The 10682-nt window shown below is 44.9% G+C and overlaps 1 protein-coding gene across 3 annotated transcripts; it reads left to right on the top strand.

Moving 5' to 3' along the window:
• Positions 1-325: 325 nt before the first annotated feature.
• On the top strand, positions 326-9792 carry zip (myosin heavy chain 10). Of its 3 annotated transcripts, XM_028309672.1 has the most exons (6): positions 326-497; positions 2287-2469; positions 5441-5509; positions 6186-6280; positions 7974-8027; positions 9448-9535. In XM_028309672.1, exons 1-5 carry the CDS (start codon positions 369-371, stop codon positions 7999-8001), a joined length of 504 nt encoding a protein of 167 aa, XP_028165473.1. In that variant the 5' UTR covers positions 326-368; the 3' UTR covers positions 8002-8027; positions 9448-9535. The 3 variants fall into 3 exon arrangements, with proteins under 3 accessions (XP_028165473.1, XP_028165471.1, XP_028165472.1); XM_028309670.1 differs by lacking the exon at positions 7974-8027 and having other exon boundaries at positions 9448-9792; XM_028309671.1 differs by lacking the exon at positions 6186-6280 and having other exon boundaries at positions 5441-5604.
• Positions 9793-10682: the final 890 nt, after the last annotated feature.

Here is a 10682-nt window from a genome sequence, read left to right as displayed (position 1 = left end):
TTTGAATCAAATGGTGACATTTACTTGTGACTTGATCAAAAGGTGACATCTGATTTGTTCTTTATTTAATTTTGTGTAAATTTTAAAACATACATGAAAACTTTTAATACCTTGTAATCTATGTCTTATTAACCCATAATATTAAAAACAAAAAAAAAACAAAACACATAAAGTTCAACAAAAATATTTATTTTCTTAATTTATTCATATAATTAAAAAGTGTAAATGTCACTTTCTGTTCCTAACCTCCTCAAATGGGGGCGCTAAAAAGAATTTATTCTCAAAGTGGGCAGTAGACAAAATAAGTTTGGGAACCGCTGCTCTAAACTGATTGTGTGTTATTCCAGAACCAGATCGACCAGGTGACGATGGAGCTGGGCACGGAGAAGGCGGCCACGCAGAAGCTGGAGAGCAGCAAGCTGGTGCTCGAGCGCCAGAACAAGGAGCTCAAGGCCAAGCTGGCTGAGCTCGAGACCGCCGCGCGGACCAAGACAAAGGTTCGTATGACATTTATCCCAACTTAATATTATAAATGCGAAAGTAACTCTGTCTGTCTGTCTGTCTGTCTGTCTGTTACGCTTTCCCGCTTAAACCTCACAACCGATTTTGATGAAATTTGGCATAGAGATAGTTTGAGTCCCGGGAAAGAACATAGGATAGTTTTTGTCCCGGTTTTTGAAACAGGGACGCGCGCGATAAAGTTTTTCTGTGACAGACAAAATTCCACGCGGGCGAAGCCGCGGGCGGAAAGCTAGTAATAATATAAGCCTTTATTACTGAATTACAAGGTATTTTTTAACATTAACATTTCATTTTACAATTTCTCATCTCCAGTTTGTCCTTGGACATAGGCCTCCTCCAATGATCTCCATGCTTCTCTGTTTCTAGCCATTTGTGGCCATAATGGCCCTGCTAATTCGCGGATATCGTCCTCCCATCTTTTCGCTTGTATGCCTCTGCTTCTTTTTCCTTCACGGGGATACCATTCCGTTACGGCTCTTGTCCATTTCTCTTTCTTTTCCCTCATTAGGTGTCCCGTCCACTTCTATTTCAACTTTCTAATTGTTGCAACAACACTTCTGAATTTGGTTTTTGATTTTATTGTGTTTAGATTTATCTTGTGTTTAAGTTTCACTCCTAATACACTTCTCTCCATTCTATTTTGGCATACTTTTAACTTTTTAAGTTGTTGCTTTGTTAGTGACCAGGTTTGGCAAGCATATGTGAGGCAGGGTAGTATACAGTATACGTGAGGCAGGGTAGTATATATCGAATGACGTTTACTGCTGGACAAAGGCCTCCCCCAAGGATTTCCATAACGGCCGGTCCAGCGCTGCACGCATCTATTTCCCACGACGTTCACCAGATCATCGGTTCACCTAGTGGGGCCTGCCCATCGTCTTCCGGCTCATGAAGACCAAGGTACTGTCTTATTTTACAACAGCTAATATCAAAAGGAATTCCCAACCTATCTGGTTAGCATGGGGAGTATCCATCAAATCCTCTTCATCATTATCATCATTTCAGCCACTGGACACGTCAACTACAGAGGCCGTCCCCTATGATTACCGAATTGATCGGTCGTCTGTCCACTTTGTGAATGGACGTGTCAATGGATGCTCCTCCATTTGCCTCTGGTAATTTAGAGAAGATTGTTTTTGTGCAGTGATGATAATGAATAGAAAAACCATTGTTGGAGCTTAGTTTTGTAGTTTGTAGTTTTGTAGGATCTTGAAAATAGGGGCCTTTTCAATAATTAGCCATTCTTCGGTGAACATTGGGTTTTACTTCGGTTTAAACAATATTATAGTTACATTACAGAAAATAAAGTCTTGTTGGCGGTAAAAAAAATGGAAGCGACGCTTCGTTTGGCGGTCGTCGCATAGACAAAAATTCTCTCGGCTCCATAGACCTCTTTCTATGGAGCATGCTTGATTATAATAGGGGGCGCTAGCGTGGCCGGTGGTGGCGCTGATGTAGCAGCGCGAACAACCATAAAGCCACTATCAATACTATCATGGTTATCCTAATTCATCCGTACAACCAAACTGTGGAATGGACTGTCGTCTGCGGTGTTTCCGGACGGATACGACCTGCAAGCTTTCAAGAGGAGAGCGTATCTTTACCTTAAAGGCCGGCAACGCACCTGTAACGCCCCTGGGTCTGCGGGTGTCTATGGGCGACGGTAATCACTTACCATCAGGTGATCCGTCTGCTCGTTTGAAAAAAAAAATAAAAAAAAAAATCCCAATTTCTTCTCAACTCTACATACCTAATATCTTTCAGGGCGTGATCACATCCCTGGAGCTGAAGGTGGCCAACCTAGAGGAGCAACTAGAGGTGGAATCGCGTGAGAGGCTGGCGCAGCAGAAGGCTTCCCGCAAGCTCGACAAGAAGATGAAGGAGCTCGCGCTGCAGCTGGACGAGGAGCGACGCCACGCAGACCAGTACAAGGAGCAGATCGAGAAGGTACGCGACTGTGGACCGTAGGCAGCAGACATAAGGCTCACTCTCACGAGGCAGCAGGCGTCGCGCAAGCTCTAGAAGGTATTTCATCATCATTTCAGCCATAGGACGTCCACTGCTGAACATAGGCCTCCCCCAATGATTTCCACTATAGCCGGTTGGTGGCGGACTGCATCCAGCGCCTTACCGCTACCTTTATGAGGTCGTCCGTCCGCCTTGTGGGTGGACGTCCTACGCTGCGCTTTCCGGTACGTGGCCTCCACTCCAGAACCTTGCTGCCCATCGGCCGTCAGTTCTGCGTACTATGTGCCCTGCCCATTGCCACTTCAGCTTGCTAATCCGTATTCCGAGAAGGTATTTAGAGTGATAGATATAAGGTTCATTTTATACGAGTATATCAACTGGAAGATGATGCAATTCTTTTCGCCAAAGCTGTGCGGTGCGGCGTTTATCAACCGTAGTACAGTCGCGCATACTGCAATACTTCGGACATGTCTCAAGGCCGGATGACAACTCCATAGAACGACTGGTCGTCCAAGGAAAAGTCGAAGGAACCCGGTCGCGTGGCAGGTCACCAATGCGCTGGACCGACCAAGTGAAATCGGCAGTGGGAGACGGCGTATGTGACTGCACCAGTCTGCCAATAGAGAGAGATGGCGGGAGATCGTGCGGAGAGTTGTATCCGTCTGCAACCGATGTGAGCAACGCCTCAACGTGACCACGACCGCTCTGCCAAGAGCGTTACGAATAAGAAGAAGTGCGGTGCGGCTTAGAGTGGGCTGGAATAGTAAGCATGGGCGTCTTGGCATAAAGCGAATGACGTCTGCTGAATAACGGTGGACGGGACTCTCCACACTAGCGTCTTTCAAGCTTCGTTGTCCCGTCAGCGTCTGCGAAGCACCTTCACCACGACGTCAATGCTGGGCGGCTGTCGAACAACGCAACTGAGGGAGTTGTGTTACTTGTCCGAAAAAACGTTGTGGCGTCCCACGTGGACGCCGCGCGGGCGCTGGCAAGACGACGACGCTCCAAAGACTAGTGTATTCCCTAAAACAGTTTTAATTATTATTTTTTTAACATCCTTTATTCATATTTTTTCCCAACAACAGTGTACTTGTATAAAAAGGGAAACCTGTCATTGGCTATACTATCAGTCTTAATCTTATAACTAAAATTTTCAATGTACGAGGGCGGCACTGAAAATTTCGGGAATCAAGGAATTGAAACAACATTACTATTTAAAAATGTATTTATTGCTTTTTAAAGTATTCTCCGCGAACTTTGACACATTTTTCCATACACGAAACCAATCATTGAAGCAACCATTGCATTCGGAAGTTTGGGTCTCCAAAATGGCCGTTTTGTAGGCTTCCACAGCTTCTTCAGGCGATGAAAATCTCTGACCACGCAATTTATTCTTAATTTTAGGGAAAGTATAGAAATCATTAGGGCTTAGGTCGGGGCTGTACGGCGGATGGACTAATAATTCTATGTTTTCTTGCTCTAAAAACTCTTTTGTTCAGTGCGCGGTGTGAGAACTCGCATTGTCGTGATGGAGGATGATGCGGCGGTTGCAGTTCTCTTTACGGAGTTCAGAAACGACCTGTGGCAAACAAATGCTAGCATACTAATCTGCATTAACCGTTCTTTGTCCCCCAAGAGGAATAGTCGCAACATGGCCGGTTTTGGAGACAAACGTGGCCACCATTTTTTTTGCAACACTCCGTGAACGAACAATTTTTGTTGGCTTTAATTCATTTTCGAACACCCAAACTCGTGACTGGTTTTTTGTTTCGGGTTCGTACGCGTATATCCATGATTCGTCACCTGATACGATGTTGTATACAGCATTTGAGGATCCTGCATGTAATCTCCCGAGAGTTCTGACGCACCAAGTAACGCGAGCCGCTTTTTGCTCTTCACAGAGCGAATGCGGTATCCATCGGGAAAACAACTTTTTTACACCTAATTGTTCATGCAAGATTATTTGTATTTGACTCATGCCAATGTCTAAAGTTGCCTGAATTTCGCGGTATATCACATGTCGATCTTCTTCAATCAGCTTACGCACAGCATCAACGTTTTCTTAGGTGACTGCAGTTTTTGGACGACCTTGACGGGGATCATCACTGAGCTTGACACGTCCACGTTGAAATTCAATAAACCAGCGATAAATTGTGGTTTTGGATGGGGCTTCATTACCAAATGCAGAAATCATCCGGTCAACACACTGTTTTTGTGTTAAACCACTTCAAAAGTCATAATAAATCATCGCTCTTGAATTTTCTCGAGTCAATTCTATTTTCTCAACGACTAAACAAGTTTGACAAGACCTTGTGATACGACCGAGAATCTTTTTTTAAATAAATAAATGGTATACGATTTTTAAAACCCTGGAGTTTGCAATTAAATAGATTTTAATATGACTGGAACAGTGGAAATATTCCATTCCCGATACTTTTAGTGCAGCCCTCGTATCGCTGTTGGTTTCTATAAAATAAATAAATAGGGTAGTAGACACACATCAACCTTGTCTTGCCATCGACAGATAGCGGTGCGTATTTACAAACGATGCTCGCTTAAGTGAAGCAAAAAATCAAACGCTAAGCGTTGAATAGAGCTTGTGATTGGTCATGTGTCACCCTGTGCGTCCACGCGCATAGTAAGACCTCATAGTAATGTTTGTGAATACGGGCGTAAATCACGATGCAATGTGGGCTATTGTTTTTATACTTAACAGTTGGCACCCCTGGCGATTGACAGGACCTTACTTTACAGTGGCGCCATCTTGATGAGTGCAAATGCGATAGTCCTCCTACCACTTTCGCGCTCACCAGTTGGTGCCACTGTCTTCGCTACTAGCAAGTGACAGGACCTTACTCTACAGTGGCGCTAACTGGTGAGCGCTAAAACGATAGCCCTCATTGCCATAAAATCATTGTGTTCCATTCTCTACAATGTGTATTTTCTACAGATGAACGGCCGCGTCAAGGCGCTGAAGCGACAGCTAGACGAGGCCGAGGAAGAAGTTCAGCGTGAGAAGGTCGGCAAGCGCAAGGCTCAGCGCGAGCTGGAAGACTTACTGGAGACGCACGAGACGCTCTCGCGCGAGCTAAACAACGTCCGCAATAAGCTCCGGTGAGAATAATAATATTTAAAGCTGTATAATAGTTGTACCTCTGCTACACTAGCGCGGTCGCTAGGAGATCGGTATCTTCAAACAACAGATCTGCTAGCAACCAGTCCCTAGGTCTAGTCCCCGAGCAACAAGTTCTTGAGCAACCAGTTCCTATAGTCTGGTCCCCGAGCAACACAGGTCCCTGAGCAAAACAGGTCCCTGAGCAACCAGTCCCTATAGTCTGGTCCCCGAACAACAGGTCCCTGACCAATCGGTTTCTATAGTCTGGTCCCCGAGCGACAAGTCCTTGAGCAAATATTCCCCATGGGCTGGTCGCCGAGCAACAGGTCCCTGAGCAACCAGTCGCTATAGTCTGGTCGCCGAGCAACAAGTGCTTGAGCAAATAGTCCCCCTGGGCTGGGTCCTCGAGCTACAAGTCCCTGAGCAACCAGTCTCTATAGTCTGGTCCCCGAGCAACCAGTCTCTATAATCTGGTCCCCGAGGGACAAGTACTTGAGCAAATAGTGCCATTGGGCTGGTCCTCGAGCAACCAGCCCCGGAGCGACTAGTCTCTCAACGACGTTTTCTCGAGTGCAAGAAGGTCGGCAAGCGCAAGGCGCAGCGCGAGCTGGAAGACTTACTGGAGACGCACGAGACGCTCTCGCGCGAGCTAAACAACGTCCGCAACAAGCTCCGGTGAGAATAACGTATTATAATGGCGACCGATCTCCGAGCAACCAGTACTTAGCTGTGGTGCTCGGGCAACCGGTCCCTGTAGTCAGGTCCCCGAGCAACAAGTTCTTGAGCAACCAGTCCCTAAAGCCTGGTCCCTAAGCAACAGGTCCTTGAGCAACCAGTCGCTATAGTCTGGTCCCCGAGCGACAAGTCCTTGAGCAAATAGTCTCCATGGGCTGGCCCCCGAGCAACATGTCCTTGAGCAACCAGTCGCTAAAGCCTGGTCCCTAAGCAACCAGTCTCTATAGTCTGGTCCCCGAGCAACAAGTCCTTGAACAAATAGTCTCCTTGGGCTGGTCCTCGAGCAACCAATCCCTGAACGACTAGTCTATAAACGACTTTTTCTCGAGCGCGAGAAGGTCGGCAAGCGCAAGGCTCAGCGCGAACTCGAAGATCTACTGGAGACGCACGAGACACTCTCGCGGGAGCTTAACAACGTCCGCAATAAGCTCCGGTGAGAATAATAATATTTAAAACTGTATAATAGTTTTACCTCAGATCGGTATCTTCAAACAACAGATCTGCTAGCAACCAGTCCCTAGGTCTGGTCCCCGAGCAACAAGTCCTTGAGCAACCAGTCCCTATAGTCTGGTCCCCGAGCAACACAGGTCCCTGAACAAAACAGGTCCCTGAGCAACCAGTCCCTATAGTCTGGTCCCCGAGCAACAGGTCCCTGAACAATAGGTCCCTGAGCAACCAGTCCCTATGGTCTGGTCCCCGAGCAACAGGTCCCTGAACAATAGGTCCCTGAGCAACCAGTTCCTATGGTCTGGTGCCCGAGCAACAGGTCCCTGAACAATAGGTCCCTGAGCAACCAGTCGCTATAGTCTGGTCCCTGAACAAAACTGGTCCCTGAGCAACCAGTATCTATAGTCTGGTCCCCGAGCAACAAGTCCTTGAGCACCCAGTTCCTATGGTCTGGTCCCCGAGCAACACAGGTCTCTGAGCAATCAGTCCCTATAGTCTGGTCCCCGGAAAGTCCTTGAGCAAATAGTCTCCATGGGCTGGTCCCCGAGCAACAAGTCCTTGAGCAACCAGTTCCTTTGGTCTGGTCCCCGAGTAACAGATCCCTGAGCAACCAGTCTCTATAGACTGGTCCCCGAGCAACATGTCCTTGAGCAAATAGTCCGCATGGGCTGGTCCTTGAGCAACCGGTTCTTTGAGCAACCAGTCCCGAAACTACTGGTCTCTAAGCGACTTTCCCGACCAACCGGTCCCTTAGCAAGTAGTCCCCGAACGACTAGCCTGTAAGCGACTGGTTCTCGAGCGACTGGTCCCCAAATATCCTTTTCACAACCGGTTCCAGTGACAGTTGACAGGTCCCTAAGCGAAATTATTATCTTACACGCTTCCTCATCATGTATCGACCTGTGGGTCTAGACAAAGTGCAAATTATAATCGCAAACCAGTCGATAAGTGGTCGAAAAGCCCCTTTAATTTTTGTATGGAGTTTTGACGGATTCGATTTTGGATTCGATCAAAAAGTGCGTTTTGTCTAGGGGGGTTGCACTAACTAATTATTGCGTTTATTAATTCTTTATCCAGCTAATGCACATATGGTTTATGTATTATTATTATTGTTTCTCTACTAACAGCTATTTATGTTATATTCCCTAATATACCTATATGTACAATGTATTATTGTTTACATCAGGCCCTCGTTGTCTGAGGATAGTGACTAGGCGAGCGACGAGCGGAGCCGGCTGAGGTAACGAGTGCACTACTAGGGTGTGAATACGCTTACTGGGCAGTCATTGTTAGAGATACACAAGTCATAAATGTCATTTAACCACTGCTTTAGTAATTCAAATTTCAAAGTAACTGCGAACGACCATCGTTTTTTTTAAGATTATTAGCAATTTGCATTGCACAAATTACTAATAGTCCCGTTTATAAGTAATGATATTAGAACTCGATAATTTAAATAAAATCAAGGATCAAATCTTGCAGTACAGTCAGCATCAAATTGTTCGTGACACCCAATTCACCCAAAGTAGCCAAAAAGTTCGCAACACGTCTTTGTTATTGGGAATAAGGTTGTGTTGTCGATTTTTTGGCCACTGGGTGTCAGGAACTATTTGACGCTGGCTGTATATAAGGTATGTAATGGTTTTCTGGGTCCCTTTGCAAGGACGGACGATGTTAATATTATGTATATTTAAACAAAATCTGTGTTGATTGTGTATCTCTGACAGCAAAACATAAAATGGTGCTACTATGACTAAAACTATGTTCGAATTTAATTAAAACATAGTATTTTCAGCTTTTTATCATTTGTCACTTGGACGTGGCAATAAACTGTGGTTGCCGTGAACTGTCATTGTTTTTCTGTTCTTCTCATTCCTCATAGACTTCATTTTGGATTAGTGTATGGATTTACAGGGCCATGACGTCATCATTATTCGTTGGCTGAGGAATGCCTCATGTTTATGTCGACTAATGCTATTGTGTTGTCCGTTTTCTATTTTATTATGAAAACTTTTCTTACGTGAACTATTTCATAAACTTTTATTAGCATGACTATCAAATACAACTTCGTTATATCGAAACAACCTTTCTTGTGGTGTTGCAGTAGTGTATTGGAAACAGTAACGAATTTATTTATTTATCGTTCTCTCTCTAAAAAATGTTTTATTTTAAAAGCCTACTTGCATAAATAAATGAGTTTTAAGGTCATGGCAAAAAAAACTATGACACAAGAAATTGTATAAAATATTGACGCTGTCGATCAGTGACTTAGCTTCAAAATTCCGCCGGCATTATGATCTCGGTAGCACGCGCTTATTTCAAGCGCCAAACTGCTAGAACCTAAAGCCTATAACCAAATATATAAAAAAAAAACATACGCCAAATAGATAATGAGGGCTATCGTTTTTATACTTAACAGTTGGCACCCCTGGCGATTGACAGGACATTACTCTACAGTGGCGCCATCTTGATGAGTGCAAATGCGATAGTCCTCCTACCACTTTAGCGCTCACAAGTTGGTGCCACTGTCTTCGCTACTAGCAAGTGACAGGACCTTACTCTACAGTGGCGCAAACTGGTGAGCGCTAAAACGATAGCCCTCATTCTCAAGACTTTGAGTACCCCAGGACTCTCGTCTATAGCCTCTAAATCTATTCCAGACGGCAAGGTGGCGGCATCGGCCTGTCCACCGGCTCCTCATCATCCCGCATGAAGAGAACTTCCCTGGCTCCCGGCGGCGGCTCCGGCGACGAGTCGTTCGATGACGTCAACGATACCACCAATAGCGTCGAGTGACACGTCACCGCCCGCCGGCGCGAGGGGACTACGTCACGCGCTACAGCCAATCGGGGGGCTGATACCGGTAATACCAATTAGTTGTTTGAAATATCGATTCTTATATCGTTACACTTGTAAAGCCTGGTCTGTGAGCACGTAGAATTTTGTCCAATGACCCCATGCTACCCATCGTTATCGCTCGCGCGTAATTATGTTGCTGTCGCGCTCGCACACTCACTGCGGGCACCCGTCGCACAGTCGCGACAGCAATATAATTACGCGCGAGCGATAGGATGGGTAGCATGGGGTCATTGGACAAAATTCTACGTGCTCACAGACCAGACTATAGCATCAAGATTATCTTATTGTAAATTACACAAATAAAATTACTATTCATTTATGTGATTATGCATCTAATCTAGAATTTCAAGTCTGTTTTAAGTGATATTCTGGTGTCGATATCAGCCCCTTAATTAAATTTACAATGTGGCCAATCTGTTATAATGCGTCTGAATTTTAAATTGATAATTTGGCGTTAGTTCTAAGTCTTTTCAGTTGCATTCTAAGAGGTTGGTCGCTCTGTAAACTTCCATTTTTGAACTTTCATCGAATTGATCAAGCTTGCGTTGAATGTAGCGATTCGTTGACGAAACTTAAAGCTGCACGCGGCATAAGTTAGACTGATCAAGTTCTATGCATGAAATTGAAGTTGTTAGGGTTTCCAAAGAACGTGGTACCGTCACATTACTTGATAGAAATATACCTAAACCTCGGTATTTAATACAGTGCTGTGATGTGGCAATACTACGGTCTTTGCAAACCAATAACCAAAACCAGTAACTACGAATGATGATTCATTGTAGCGGCAGTGACTTAATTTTGAAAATGTAAAAAAAATGGTCCCCTCGTTAGCTGCTGGATTCTCCAATGGCGTTGACACATCCACATACCTTGTACTTATTGCGATTTGCTATGTCAACTGTAAAACATTGTCGATATTATAATTAATGTGGTTAGCCGTCTATCACCTTATAATCATGGTTTTATGAAGGATTCGACCGAATTTTGTATTCGAACATTCAATTTGTTTTTTATCTTGTAATCTAAAAAAATGTGT

Source organism: Ostrinia furnacalis, unplaced genomic scaffold (assembly GCF_004193835.3).
Source record: "Ostrinia furnacalis isolate ACB-3 unplaced genomic scaffold, ASM419383v2 OfSCF2810, whole genome shotgun sequence".
Classification (NCBI taxonomy): domain Eukaryota; kingdom Metazoa; phylum Arthropoda; class Insecta; order Lepidoptera; family Crambidae; genus Ostrinia; species Ostrinia furnacalis.
Note: the sequence above shows the minus strand (reverse complement) of the source record. Positions and strands in the feature narration are given on the sequence as shown.